Raw genomic sequence first — 14,671 nt, 5'->3', positions numbered from 1 at the left:
ATAGACATCCCCCACTTTTATGGATATAAAGACAATGCAGCATGAATGAATTCTAACTATATTCCTAAATTCCTCCGGTCGATTATTCCATCTGTTGGGAATTATGGTTATCACAGTGACGTCGCCCAGTGATTTTCAGTGCCTAGCTCTTCCTCATCCACTCCTGCCCTGTATGCTAAATTACACCTTCTAGATCATTTTTACATCTTGCTACCAACCCCAACAAGACACACCTTCCTCCAATGTATGGTGGTCATATTTTAGTATGTAACACAGCATCTGTTCATGCTCTCTTCTCCATCGCCCCCTTCAGTCCAGCGTGTCCACCTGATTAGGCAGCAGCAAGGGCAGCTCAATCCCAGCATGCTCTGCATCATACAAGTTGACGGCGTCTGTGGCAGTGGCGGGGGGCTGTCGGGGATCGGAAGCCAGGGAAGGGGGCTCTGTGGGCAGGTTGGGCTCACCAGAGTTGCAGAGGGAGAGCTCCGGCGAGGGTCTGTGGGGCGAGCGGGTAGAGCAGCAGGGCAGCAGTCGTCCCAGGGCCCGTTTGAAGTCACGCATGAACAGCGGGTAGATAATGGGGTTCATGGTGCTGTTACAGTAGCCCAGCCAAGTGATGGCATCGAAGAGTGCCGGGGGAACACACTCGCATACCGCCTGACAGGTGAGAGAAAGGGTAACAGACAGGCATTGGGGTTGTGTTCAGTATGTACACAACATTTAAGATTTTGTGAAACAAAAGTATTCTTATCAGAAATATGTAGTTTGTCGGAAATATAGTGCCTATCATAAGTATGCACCCCCTTGTATTGTTTGTTCGCGTTTTGTTGCGTTACAAAGTGGGATTGAATTTTATAGGGGGTAACCGATCTACACACTTTTTTATATAAATGTTTACAAATTAATGAAAAGTATTTTAACTAAAAGGTTGCATATGTATTTATGGCAAGCCTAATTAATATACAGTGCATTCAAAAAATATTCAGACCGTTACAGCCTTATTCTAAATACACACAATACCTCATAATGACTAAACAAAAACAGGTTTAGACATTTTTGCTAGTTATTAAAAATAAAAAACTATTAAATTCACATGCACTACCTGTCAAAAGTTTTAGAACACTGACTCATTCAAGGGTTTTTCTTTATTTGTACTATTTCTACAATAATAATAGTGAAGACATCAAAACTATGAAATAACAATTGTAATCATGTGGTAACCAAGGAAGTGTTAAACAAATCAAAATATAGTTGAGATTCTTCAAATAGCAACACTTTGCCTTGATGTCAGGTTTGTACACGCTTGACATTCTCTCAACCAGCTTTACCTGGAATGCTTTTCCAACAGTCTTGAAGGAGTTTCCACATATGCTGAGCACTTTTTGGCTGCTTTTCCTTCACTCTGTGGTCCGACTCATCCCAAACCATCTCAATTTGGTTGGGGGATTGTGGAGGCCAGGTCATCTGATGCAGCACTCCATCACTCTCCTTCTTGGTAAAATAACCCTTACACAGCCTGGAGGTGTGTTGCATCATTGTCCTGTTGAAAAACAAATGATAATCCCACTACGCCCAAACCAGATGGGATTGCATATCGCTGTAGAATACTGTGGTAGCCATGCTGGTTAAGTGTGCCTTAAATTCAAAATAAATCACAGACAGTGTCACCAGCAAAGCACCTACACACCATAACACCACCACCTCCATGCTTTACAGTGGGAAATATACATGCAGAGATCATCCGTTCACCCACACCACGTCTCACAAAGACAGTGGTTGGAACCAAAAATCTCCAATTTGGACTCCAGACCAAAGGACTAATGTCCACCGGTCTAATGTCCATTGCTCATGTTTCTTGGCCGAAGTCTCTTATTATTGGTGTCCTTTAGTAGTGGTTTCTTTGCAGCAATTCGACAATGAAGGCCTGATTCACGCAGTCTCCTCTGAACAGTTGAAGTTGAATTTTTTGGGGCTGCAATTTCTGAGGCGGTTAACTCTAATGAACTTATCCTCTGCAGCAGAGGTAACTCTGGGTCTTCCATTTCTTTGGCGGTCCTCATGAGAGCCAGTTTCATCATAGAGCTTGATGGTTTTTGTGACCGCACTTGCAGAAACTTTAAAGGTTCTTGAAATGTTCCGTGTTGACTGACCTTCATGTCTTAAAGTAATGATGGACTGTCGTTTCTCTTTGCTTATTTGAGCTCTTCTTGCAATAATATGGACTTGGTCTTTTACCAAATGGGTATATCTTCTGTATACCCCCCTACCTTGTCACAACACAAATGATTGGCTCAAATGCGTTAAGAGGGGAAGGAATTCCGAAAATTAACTTTTAACAAGGCACACTTGTTAATTGAAATGCATTCCAGGTGACTACCTCATGAAGCTGGTTGAGAGAATGTCAAGAGTATGCAAAGCTGTCATCAAGGCGAAGGGTGGTTATTTGAAGAATCTGAAATATAAAATCTATTTTGATTTAACACTTTGGGTTACATAAAAATAAAAGAGAATTTCACCAGGTAGGCCAGTTGAGAACAAGTTCTCATTTACAACTGTGACCTGGCCAAGATAAAGCAAAGCAGTGCAACACAAACAACACAAGAGTTACACATGGAATACACAAACATACAGTCAATAATAAGATAGAAATAGTCTGTATGCAGTGTGTGCAAATGAGGTAGGATAAATGAGGTAAGGCAATAAATAGGCCACAGTGGTGAAATAATTACAATATAGCAATTAAACACTGAAGTGATAGATGTGCAGAAGATGAGTGTGCAAGTAGAGATACTGGGGTGCAAAGGAGCAAAATAAATAACAGTATGGGGATGAGGTGGTTGGATGGGCTATTTACAGATGGGCTATGTACAGGTGCAGTGATCTGTGAGCTTCTCTGACACCTGGTGCTTAAAGTTAGTGCAGGAGATATGAGTCTCCAGCTTCAGTGACTTTTGCAGTTCGTCCCAGCCATTGGCAGCAGAGAACTGGAAGGAAAGGTGGCCAAAGGAAGAATTGGCTTTGGGGGTGACCAGTGAAATATACCTGCTGGAGCGCGTGCCACGGGTGGGTGCTGCTATGGTGACCAGTGAGCTGAGATAAGGTGGGGCTTTACCTAGCAAAGACTTATAGATAACCTGGAGCCAGTGGGTTTGGCGACGAATATCTGAGAAGTAGTTGGTGAAACAGGCGAGGCAGTCATTTTGAGAAACCAAGGCTGTTGAGTCTGCCGGTTAGAATGTGGTGATTGACAGAGTCGAAAGCCTTGACCAGGTCGATGAATACAGCTGCACAGTATTGTCTCTTATCGATGGCGGTTATGATATTTTGTTTCATTGTTTTGATGTCTTCACTATTATTCTACAATGTAGAAAATAGTAAAAATGAAGAAAAACCCTTGAATGAGTATGTGTTCTGAAACTTGACAGTAGTGTAAGTATTCAGACCCTTTACTCAGTACTTTGTTGAAGCACCTTTGGCAGCGATTACAGCCTTGAGTCTTCTGGATATAATGCTACAAGCTTGGCACACCTATATGCCAGGTCACAATTGTAAATGAGAACTTGTTCTCAACTTGCCTACCTGGTTAAATAAAGGTGAAATAAAAAAATAAAAAAATATTTGGGGAGTTTCTCCCATTCTACTCTGCAGATCCTCTCAAGCTGTGTCAGGTTGGATGGGGAGTATTGCTGCACAGCTATTTTGAGGTCTCTCCAGAGTTGTTTGATCAGGTTCAAGTCCGGGCTCTGGCTGGGTCACTCAAGGCCATTGAGACTTGTCCCGAAGCTACTCCTGCGTTGTCTTGGCTGTGTGCTTAGGGTCGTTGTCCTGTTGGAAGGTGAACCTTTGCCCCAGTCTGAGGTCCTGAGTGCTCTGGAGCAGGTTTTCATCAAGGATCTCTCTGTACTTTGCTCCGTTCGTCTTTCCCTCGATCCTGACTATTCTCCCTGTCGCTGAAAAACATCCCCACAGCATGATTCTGCCACCATCATGCTTCACGGTAGGGATGGTGACAGGTTTCCTCCAGACGCAACGCTTGGCATTCAGGCCAAAGAATCTTGTTTCTCATGGTCAGAAAGTCCTTTAGGTTCCCTTTGGCAAACTCCAAGTAGGCTGTCATGTGCCTTCTACTGAGGAGTGGCTTCCACCTGGTGTCTCTACTATAAAGGACTGATTGGTGGAGTGCTGCAGAGGTGGTTGTCCTTCTGGAAGTTTCTCCCATCTTCACAGAGGAACTCTGGAACTCTGTCAGAGTGACCATTGGGTTCTTGGTCACCTCCCCGACAAAGGCCCTTCTCCCTCGATTGGTCCGGTGGCCAGCTCTAGGAAGAGTCTTGGTGGTTCCAAACTTCTTCCATTTAAGAATGATGGAGGCCATTGTGTTCTTGGGGACATTCAATGCTGCAGAATTGTTTTGGTACCCGTCCCCAGATCTGTGCCTCGACACAATCCTGTCTCGAAGCTCTACAGACAATTCCTTTGATTTCATGGCTTGGTTTTTGCTCTGACATGCACGATCAACTGTGGGATCTTTTATATAGACAGGTGTGTGCCTTTCCAAATCATGCTCAATCAATTGAATTTACCACAGGTGGACTCTAATGGAAACGGGATGCACCTTAGCTCAATTTCGAGTCTCATAGAAAAGTGTCTGAATACTTATGTAAAGTGTGTTTTTCATTTTTAATACATGTGCAAAAATGTATAAAAACATGTTTTCGCTTTGTCATTATGGGGTATTGTGTGTAGATATTTAATACATTTTAGAATAAGGCAGTAACGTAACAAAATGTGGAAAAAGGGAACAGGTCTGAATACTTTCCGAATGCACTGTATTTTTACTTACCCAGAATTTGGTTGTTCATCATTGTTAGACAGCCATTTAGCAGTTATGTCCTTGAGCTGTTCTTGTCTATTAATGTTCTGTATTATTTCATTTATTGTGTGGACCTCAGGAAGAGTAGCTGCTGCTTTTGCATCAGCTAATGGGGATCCTAATAAAATACTAAATACCAACTTGACAGAGCTTGAACAATCTTTGAAAATAATTATGGGCAAGTATTGTACAATCCAGGTGTGCAGAGCTTAATCTTAACCACCCAAAACTCAGCTATAATCGCTGCCAAAGGTGTTTTTTTTGTATTGACTCGGGGGATGAATACTTATCTATTCAGTATATATTAGTATGTTACTTTATAACACAAAATGTGAAGAAATCCAGGTGAGGGGGGTTAATACTGATGATAGGCACTGTATGTATCCAATGGAAATATGTAGCCAATAAGAGATAAAACAGAAAATATTATTTCAAATGCTCTTTTCATCAGTGTACAGCTACTGTAATTGGGCCTGAGTATAACATATATATGTAAATTAGGGACATAACCCATAGAAGGGTGAGAAACTGGCTCACTATGGCATATCAGAAAGAGAGGGTGGAGACTGCTGTTGGAGGAACGTGTCCTATCTTATCAAGATGGAAGGAGGCAGGGAGTGAGAAGGTGAAAAAAGGGAGGGGGTGTTCACATACCACATGGAGTGTGAAGGGAGGGGGGAGGAAGGCAGACACTGAAACCTCTGTTCGCTATATTCTGGAAGAGTGAAGTGAGGGACACAGATGGGAAATGAAATGACTGGATCATTGAAAGCCTGAAAGCAGGACAACAATAATTACCCATTTAGATTAAATCCTTTTATGTTACACACTGTGCGGACACCTTTCCCAGTCAGAGGAATAAGGTAACCTCAGAGTTGGAGCACAGACAAAGGGGAGTTTAATTGCTATAAGATGATGCATCAGGCATTGCATTTATGTGATCCAGGTTCTGTAATACAGTGAATTAATTTCAATTAATAGGCTGTACACAATGAACATAAGGAGAACAGATCGACAATATACTGTGTGCTTGTGGTTTGCAAGTTTCGACCCTGAGAAGATGAGCAGCAACCAATTTAAAGATTTCTATTAGTCGCAGCTCTGAGCAGCTAGCTGATCCCATAGTGTTTTGGCTCATCGTTCTTCCTGGAAATCCCTCGATTTAAGATGGTAAGAGAGTCCTTTGAATCTAAAAGTTGACAGCAACAAGGCACAATATCATTGATAAAGAAAAATAATGGCCAGATTTGATTACGCATCCTATAAGCCTATTTCATTTATTAACTTGGACATAAAGTGCAAGTTTGGAAATTGATATTTCACTAGAATTTCAGAAGAACATGTATACTCTTCCAAGCTTGACATTAAAGGGATAGATTGCTTAAATTGCTGAACTATCCCTTTAATCCAAAGGCTCACCTAGTCTGAGCCACTGACCTGGGCCATGTTGGTGATGAAGAAGGGTAGCCAGGCGCTGAAGAAGAGGCCCAGCAGGACTCCCAGGGTCAGACTGGCCTTCACTGCCCTCCGGCCCTGCCTGTGGGCCAGCCGCCGCTCACTGTTCACTGACAACTGAGGATAGAGGGACAGACAGGGCAGTAAGAGATAAGGACTGCATCACAATGTGTCCAAAAACCTAGGTATTTAAATTGACATGGTAGCTACAGGTCCACATTGTTACATGATTCTTAAAACTGTTACACACGTTTGCGGCATGCACATTTTCAAGGATTTTCAAATGAACTCAATGGAATTAAAACAACAATTCCAGGGTGAGTACAAATCTAATGCATAGAAAGTTCATTATATAGAAACAGCAAACGGGTATAAATAGCTGTAAGTATTATGTATCAATGTGCACTTACTCTGTACCTAAGAGCTACCATGTAAATACTTAGGTTTTATAATTGGAGTGGCGAAAGAAAATAAACTATAGCTTCCACCATGTTGCTTTCAAGAGAAGAAGATGACACACTTTAGATGCATCCTTGGCCTGGTATTGTCAAGGAGTCTGAAAAAAGTTAACGCTTGCATTTAACAAGATGTAATTATCACATTGAAAGAGATGTGACGTGTTGCTGAATACATTGAAAAGTCTGCGTGGAACAACATTGTTATGAATTATTGTCCTTGGCACTCAATCTCAGGAGTGGAGATGCAGGCCCTTGACTACATAAATACAATGCAAGGTCTGTGCCATTTATTCTAACAAGCAACCACTTTGCCTTCAACAGGCGCCATCGTCTCTCCTCCCTCTGTCTCTTTCAGATGTTTATTTTCTGAATTTCAAGCTCTTTCCCATCTTTCATCTTAAACTGTCTCACTTATTTCACTCTATTCCGTTTCTTTTATTTTAGTGGATGTAAGAAAATGTATTCAGTGTGTCAATTCCTCAGCTGCCCACCTCACTTTAATAGAGGGGAGATCTAACACACACTTACCTACAGTGCCTTCAGAAAATATTCATAACCCTTGACTTATTCCACACTTTGTTGTGTTACAGCCTGAATTTAAAATGTATTCAATTGTTTTTTTCTCTCACCCATGTACCCCATAATGACAAAGTTTTTAGACATTTTTGCAAATGTATTTGAAAATGAAATACCGAAATCTAATTTACATAAGTATTCACAACCCTTTGCTATTACACTTCAAATATCTTTCATCATCTTTGAGATGTCAATACAACTTGATTGGTGTCCAACTGTGACCAATTTTTTTGACATGTTTTTAGAGAGAAACACACCTGTCTATATACGGTCCCACAGTTGACAGTGTATGTCAGATCAGAAAATATACCATGTCCAAGGAACTGTCTGTAGATCTCTGACATATAATTGTGATGAGGCATATATCTGGGGAAGGATATAAACCAATTTCTAGTGTGTTGAAAGTTTCCAAGGGCACAGTGGTCACCATCATTGGAAAACTGAAAAAATATGGGACTATCCAGAACCTGCCAGAAGGACAACAATCTCTAAAGCATTTCACCAATCTGGGCTTTATGAGAGAGTGGCCAGACGGAAGCCACTCCTGAGAAAAAGGCATATGACAGCACGCTTGGAATTTGCAAAAAGGCATGTGAAAGACTCAGAGCATAAGGCAAAAGATTCTGTGGTCTGATGAGACAAAAATGTAACTATTTGGCCTGAATGCAAAGCGCTATGTCTGGAGAAAAGCAGGTACAGCTCATCTTCCGTCTAACACCATCCCTACTGGGAAGCATGGTGGTGGCAGCATCATGCTATGGGGATGCTTTTCAGCAACAGGGACTGGGAGACTGGTAAGGATAGAGGGAACAATGAATGGAGCCAAATACAGGCAAATCCTTGATGAGTACCTGCTTCATAGTGCAAACGACCTTAGATTGTGGGCGAAGATTTATGTTCCAACAGGACAATGACTCCAAGCTTACAGCCAAGGCAACGCTGGAATGGCTTCAGAATAAGAATGAGTGCCCAGCCAAAGCACAGACTTAAATCCCATTGAAAATCTGTGGCAAGACTTGAAGATTGCTGTTCACCGCCACTCCACATCTATTTTAATAGAGCTTGAGAAAATCTGCAAGGAAGAATGGGAGAAAATCACCAAATCCAGATGTGCAAAGCTAATACATACATTCCCAAGACAACTCAAAGCTATAATCGCCACCTAAGGTATTTCTACAAAGTAGTGACTCAGGGGTATGAATACATATGTATTTCATTTTCAATAAATTAGCTAACATTTCAAAAAACATGTTTTCGTTTTGTAAATAAATGTTGAATTCAGGCAGTAACACAATAAAATGTGGAATAAGTCAAGGGGTATGCATACTTTCTGAAGGCTCTGTAACCCACCCACTCCACCTTTAAAGAGGAACTGCCTTTAAAAAGCAACGAATCCCTTTGAAAACAGCCTATGTGGCAACGATATGAGTCAAACAGTTATTCTAGTGTCAAAATGTGCTACATGTGTAAATAGGATAATTTTGGTCATAAAGTAAGTAGTCTAAAACGAAGTTTAGAACATCCGTGCATTACAGTGGGTAAATGAAGAATGGGTTTTGATTTGCTGATTTCCATTTGCCTACTAACATAGGGTGATCAGCTGCAGTGACTGTTCTCTATCCAATAGCATAGACAGTGAGACAGACCTGCCCCAGCAGCTCTGACTTTGTTTGCATAAGACAACACATAGCAACACATTGCACATTTTTTTACTTGAGAAATACTGCGCCAAACACCTTAGATTTAAAATTGTGCAACTATATCATCCTCAAAAAAAAAATCAACATTTAGTACCGATTTCATGAGTTATCTTAGATTCATTCTGGGGATTTTGAGGAAGTGAACATCCCATCATTAAGAGCACCTGTTCAACTTAATAAAAAACATGTTTTCCCATCTCAAGAGGTTCAATAAAAAATGTACTATAGTAAGTGCCTATTAAGTGCCGAGTAAAGTAGGGTTGATTGAAAGAGTTGACGACTTCATCTTAAATCAACCATAAATCCCCTTATTGTGTGAAACAGGGAGTGGCAATTTTTGTATTTTTTTATTGTTAAAACATTTCTAGCTTGTCTATCTATGGACAACGGTTGACGCGTTATTGTCTACCAGGTCAGTTTTCCACCAGAAAATGGCCAAAAAGCTTACCTGCTTTTACACTATGATTGACTATAAGATATTCAATGTTTCTTTAAAAAGCAATAGTTTCACCTTATTTTTTTAAAACTAGGCAAGTCAGTTAAGAACAAAATTCTTATTTTCAATGATGGCCTAGGAACAGTGGGTTAACTGCCTGTTTGGGGGCAAAACGACAGATTTTGTACCTTGACAGCTCGGGGGGTTTGAACTTGCAACCTTCCAGTTACTAGTTCAACTCGCTAACCATTAGGCTACCCTGCCGCCCCGTTCAGAGTTCAGTTCACGTAACAGAGTTGACCTTAAAATAATCACTAATCACATTAATAAATAATAATCGTCATGAATGACTTTGTCAAAGCAACCAAATAACTAAGGCTTTACAATGATGGTGAAAACTTGGAGACATTTTGGGGTTACGTGGGTTAAAATCTTCCAGAAGTCACAGAGAGTCCATGGTGGGACATGGATGTTGAATATGTTGAATATGAATAATATTTAAAAAATCAGATTTATTGAATTCTCCATGTGGTCTATATTAAAGGGGTACTCCATTTAATATAACAGGCTTTTACAATTCAATATTGGAACTCAATTTCTATAAAAATATCAAAGGGACGCGAAAGGCACTCTTTTTGTGGAACGACCCAACTGATCTGAGAGGCAGAAAAGGCATCATGGTGGAAATCTATCCAGGCACACAGTGATCATGCAGTGACAGTTTACACAGCTGTGAGATGTAGCCTCAATGTATCTCCCTTAATTTCCTCTACAACTCCCCTCTCCCTCTCACCGGTACTTGGTGTGACATAGAGCGCTCCTGATTGTAGTCTTCTCTGTCATGGTGAGCATGTCCCGCGGCGCACCCACCTGGTGAGGGAGGCTGAGAAGGCCCTCTGGGCGAATGTTGCGGGTACGGAGGGTGACTTAGCGCCGCCACTCGCCTTGCCTGTCTCCGTGCCACCAGGAGAATCCGACAGTAGGTGAAGCAGATAGCGCTGGATGGCAGGAAGAAGGTGAGGACGGATGCCACCAGGGCAAAGGGCAGGGTGACCCGCAGACAACACTGGAAGGACAGGCCATCGGCGGGTGACAGCTGGAAGTAGGAAGCGGGGTACCGCAAGCTTAGCTCTGGGTATGTGCTGATGTTGGCACTGCCAGCCCCGTGCATTGGGAAATGGTGACTTCGGTGACCCAAGCTGTGCCAGTTCATCTTGATGGGCAAGAAGGAGGCGAGGGCGGCCAGACCCCATGCCCCTCCCACCAGAAGCAGGGCTCTGGGAAGCGTCATCCTCTGCTTGTAACGCAGAGGCGAGATGATGAGGAGGTAGCGGTCCAGGCTGATCACACACAGGTTGAGAATGGAGGCACTGCAGCACATGACGTCGAAGCAGAGCCACACGGGGCAAAAGCCCGGCGACAACACCCAGGCCCCGCACAGCACATTGAGCATGGCTGGCGGCATCACCACCAGCGCCACCATCAGGTCCGACAGGAAGAGAGACACCAGGAAACAGTTGGAGGTGTTGCGTAAGGAGCGCTGGGCAAACACCAGAGTGATCAGCAGAGTGTTTCCACAAGCCGTCATCAGGATGATGAGGGTTAACATGCACGCCAACAGCCACGGACCGCTGCCACTGATGCCCCAGGCACTGCTCGTGGACAAGCTGCCATTGGAGCTCCCTAAAGGGTTAACAGCATCCACACCTGCTGCCTCTAAGCCAGTTAAGGCAGAGTCGCCCATAGCGGTAGTTGACATTGGTCAATGTGAGAGCTTCCCTGTTCCTCTCCCAGTCTGTGAAGACGAAAAGTTGCGCAAAATGTATGTGACTTCTGGTGCTTGTTAGTGCCGCTAAAGCTTTCCTGACACTTGAGGAGAATAAAGAGAAGCCACCGAAGTCCTGTGTTGATCATCCATTCACCACATCCTTCCCAAGGTTAAAAGAGGAGCCTGTGAGTCATTTATCTCTCTTAAGTGTGAAAATCTCCTCTTAACACTGCGATCAGAAGTGCCAACACCGTTTCCATCTCTCCATCGTGTCAAATAGTCCTGCTTCTTCTCAGCTTTGGAGCCAGTGTGAGCAATTCTGTGGCTGTCAGTGCGTCACGATGACACTCGCTGGGGGAGGGAGAATTGAGAGGTGGGCTACAACGTGGGAGCGCAAAGGCAGTTAGAAACGAAATGCGAGAAGAGGGAAAAATAAATTAGCCAAGATATTCTTTACTACACACACAAGGCTAATGATATAACATTGTGTGTGTGTGTGAGTGAGAGAGAGAGAGAGAGAGAGAGAGAGTGAGTGAGCGGTGTGAAGTCTATTTGCTGCTCCCTTTTTCTTGAATAGAATAAACACCACTGTGAGGCTGTCATTTGTAAGCAAGGCTCTGGCCACAAGTGCTCTACAGGTATCATGGTTGCTGTGGGGTTACCTCAGGATCCCCGCTCCTGATAATCCTCATGCCAGCCACTCCAGTGTGCCTCCCAGCAAGAGCATTTTGCTCCCGGGGAAGGAGCGTGTCTGAGCATTGAGCTGCTAATACACAGCTAGGTGATGCAAATTCTGTACCACAGCAAGGAGGCAGTGTGTGCTTTATACACTCTACATCTTGTAGAGTTGTACAGTTTCATTTAATAGCCAGTGCTTGTTGTGACATTCTGCATTATTTCTGTGAAAAAAGTTGGAAATGTATTGACTCATATTTTCTTTGTAGAGCATTTCTGGTATATATAATTGTGAAATTGTGTACTATTCAATTCTGTAGGTATATGTGGTTTATCATATTTCTTTCACTTACTTATTTAATAATAGCATAAAGCTTCATTTTTCACAGAACTACTAATAGCTTTTTGTCCCTCAATGTTAACATCTTAACAATAGACTAAGTAAAAGTCAAGGATGTCAAGAACATTGTGTTTCAGACAATTATGCAGATTCTCTGACACCGTTTACAATTGATTCTAACACAAGGTAAATTAGTCGGCTTATTCGGAGGGCACTTGAATGCTAATGAGTACAACATGTGCTTCCATGGAAGTGTTTTGCATCCGCACAAATTAATGCCGGTTTTGCATTGTTGATGTATCTTTCAGTTCACTCTATGATATAACACATCATAATCATATGTTTTAAAGGTAGATTAAGTTATATGATTTAGATGCACAAAGAAAACAGTATAGTGGGTCAATTACCGCAATTACCGTTGAAGCGCGAGGCTAAACTTCTTTGCTGTTTTGCTCCCGTAACTACCACGTTGCAACAGTATGAAGCAAATCCCTGCATATATGCAGATGTGACTCTGTGAGAGCGAACTATTGCATCTCGCTATCGCAATATCTGCGGTGCTGCTCGTGGCAACGTAATTTTGTCTTCCTTCAAAGACCTAAATTATCCTTATTTTACCTCAATTATCCTCATTGTCCTTTATTTTATTTAATAAACACAGATTTTCCTGTTCAGGCACGTAGAATTTATATGAGTAAGTATGGAAGGGTCGACCCACAGAAATAAATTAGTCTGGATGGAGATCAGTGCAAATGATGGGCAACCAAAAAAAGACAGTTCGTCGCTGACATGTGGCTACTGCTCCTGTGAGGAAAAGAGTGAAGATAAAATGGAGTCCGTTTTCATTTGGATTTACATCTCAGTACATTATACAATAACATTAATGCACGATATGGTCTTGAATATTGGTCCAATATACTATGCATTTGTACCACATCTTCAATACGAAATGTGCAAAGATTCTTATATTGACCTTGATGTTTCTCTGAAGTAGATATGCTTGGGCCAATTAAAAAAATTAAATCTAGGCTATGTAGTTGATTTAAAAAAACAGATGGATTCCCGAAGTGGTTATGAATTTTTAATGTAGATCATTGACCCCACGAGTGACTTTGGGCAGGAGGAGCCCGCATCTCAAAGAACATCTCAAACTACTAGAACACAGCACGGACACCCATACATACCCAAGAAGACAGTGACCAAAACATTACCCATACTAAAAATGCTAAACATTTGAGAAAATGTACATTTTCTCTCATGTTGAACTAACTGGTCTGGTCTGTAAAGACCAACTGAGTGGACGGGGAGCTCAACTTGACTGGCGGTTCTTTGAAAATGACTACTAATTATATTTGCTAGCATGCTACAGTCAAATGTTGGCACCAGTAGACCACGCCCTTCTGCAAACAGCCTTCTGTGATGTTGGCTACAAGGCCGTGCTTATTTAAATTAGGTAAGAGAATAATTAGTTACCATTGGTGTATTAAAATTATTTTTTTGTGATGTCACAAAAAGTCCTTAATAATCCCACTTCCATCCCCCCTTCTGAATCCAATTGTTTGAGATGGGGAAGGGGACCAGTAACTTTATGATCAATCTTTATCAATATAAAAGCAACAGTCATTTTTCATACTTTGTTCTTTGGTTTCATCCAAACATAATTCAAATTTAATAAAAAACATGATTTTGACTATTCAGGACCTTTAAGCATTGTTGTGGACTTAATTTGGTTGTTTTTCTATAAAACAAAGTGTGATTTTAATAGTGAAAACCTGAAAAAACTAGGACAACTCGGAGACCTCTGGGAAAAAAACAGGGAAAATGCCCCACCCCACCCCAAATCTAAAGACACAACCTTAAAATCAAAAAATATATTTTTACGGTGACCGCACTGCAGTTTCCCCCAGTGGGTCACGACCCCGACATTGAATACCACTGCTGTCAGTTGTCTATGGAAATGATATTACAGCAATCCATGATTTGGTTTTGTTGTCCACTGTTTCAAATGCAAACTTTTTTGCATTTGTGGCACAAATCCAAAGCAAGTCAATGGTACCTATATTAGCATTTTCACAGTTCATGTCAAAATTATCCTAAAGTATATAAAAATGTATTGTGTAACTCAATCATATCACTTATAGATAATTTGGATATGAATTGTGAAAATGTTAATATAGGTACCATTGACTTGCACTGGATTTGAGCCACACATGCTAAAACGTTAGCATTTGAAAGAGTGTCTAGGTAAAAATCAAATCAAATTTTATTGGTCACATACACATTTTAAGCAGATGTTATTGTGGGTGTAGCGAAATGCTTATGTTTTTACCAGGTGAGTCCAATGAGCGTTGCTGCTCGTAATGATGGTGACAGATGTGCGTAATGAAGGA

The 14,671-nt window shown here is 41.7% G+C and overlaps 2 protein-coding genes across 2 annotated transcripts; both read right to left on the bottom strand.

The window, feature by feature from the left end:
* Positions 1-92: 92 nt before the first annotated feature.
* htr6 (5-hydroxytryptamine (serotonin) receptor 6) lies at positions 93-1,045 on the bottom strand. Its single transcript, XM_036988304.1, has one exon. It carries the CDS (start codon positions 586-588, stop codon positions 310-312), a length of 279 nt encoding a protein of 92 aa, XP_036844199.1. The 5' UTR covers positions 589-1,045; the 3' UTR covers positions 93-309.
* Positions 1,046-9,961: 8,916 nt separating this feature from the next.
* LOC118936401 (5-hydroxytryptamine receptor 6-like) lies at positions 9,962-11,559 on the bottom strand. Its single transcript, XM_036988303.1, has one exon. It carries the CDS (start codon positions 11,255-11,257, stop codon positions 10,268-10,270), a length of 990 nt encoding a protein of 329 aa, XP_036844198.1. The 5' UTR covers positions 11,258-11,559; the 3' UTR covers positions 9,962-10,267.
* Between the last annotated feature and the right edge of the window lie 3,112 nt (positions 11,560-14,671).

The sequence above is a fragment of the Oncorhynchus mykiss genome, chromosome 9 (assembly GCF_013265735.2).
Source record: "Oncorhynchus mykiss isolate Arlee chromosome 9, USDA_OmykA_1.1, whole genome shotgun sequence".
NCBI lineage: Eukaryota > Metazoa > Chordata > Actinopteri > Salmoniformes > Salmonidae > Oncorhynchus > Oncorhynchus mykiss.
This window is presented reverse-complemented; position numbering and strand designations above follow the sequence as displayed.

Bases quoted from the DNA above. Each gene is read 5' to 3' on its own strand.
- htr6 (XM_036988304.1), bottom strand. From the start codon at position 588: ATGAACCCCATTATCTACCCGCTGTTCATGCGTGACTTCAAACGGGCC.
- LOC118936401 (XM_036988303.1), bottom strand. From the start codon at position 11,257: ATGTCAACTACCGCTATGGGCGACTCTGCCTTAACTGGCTTAGAGGCA.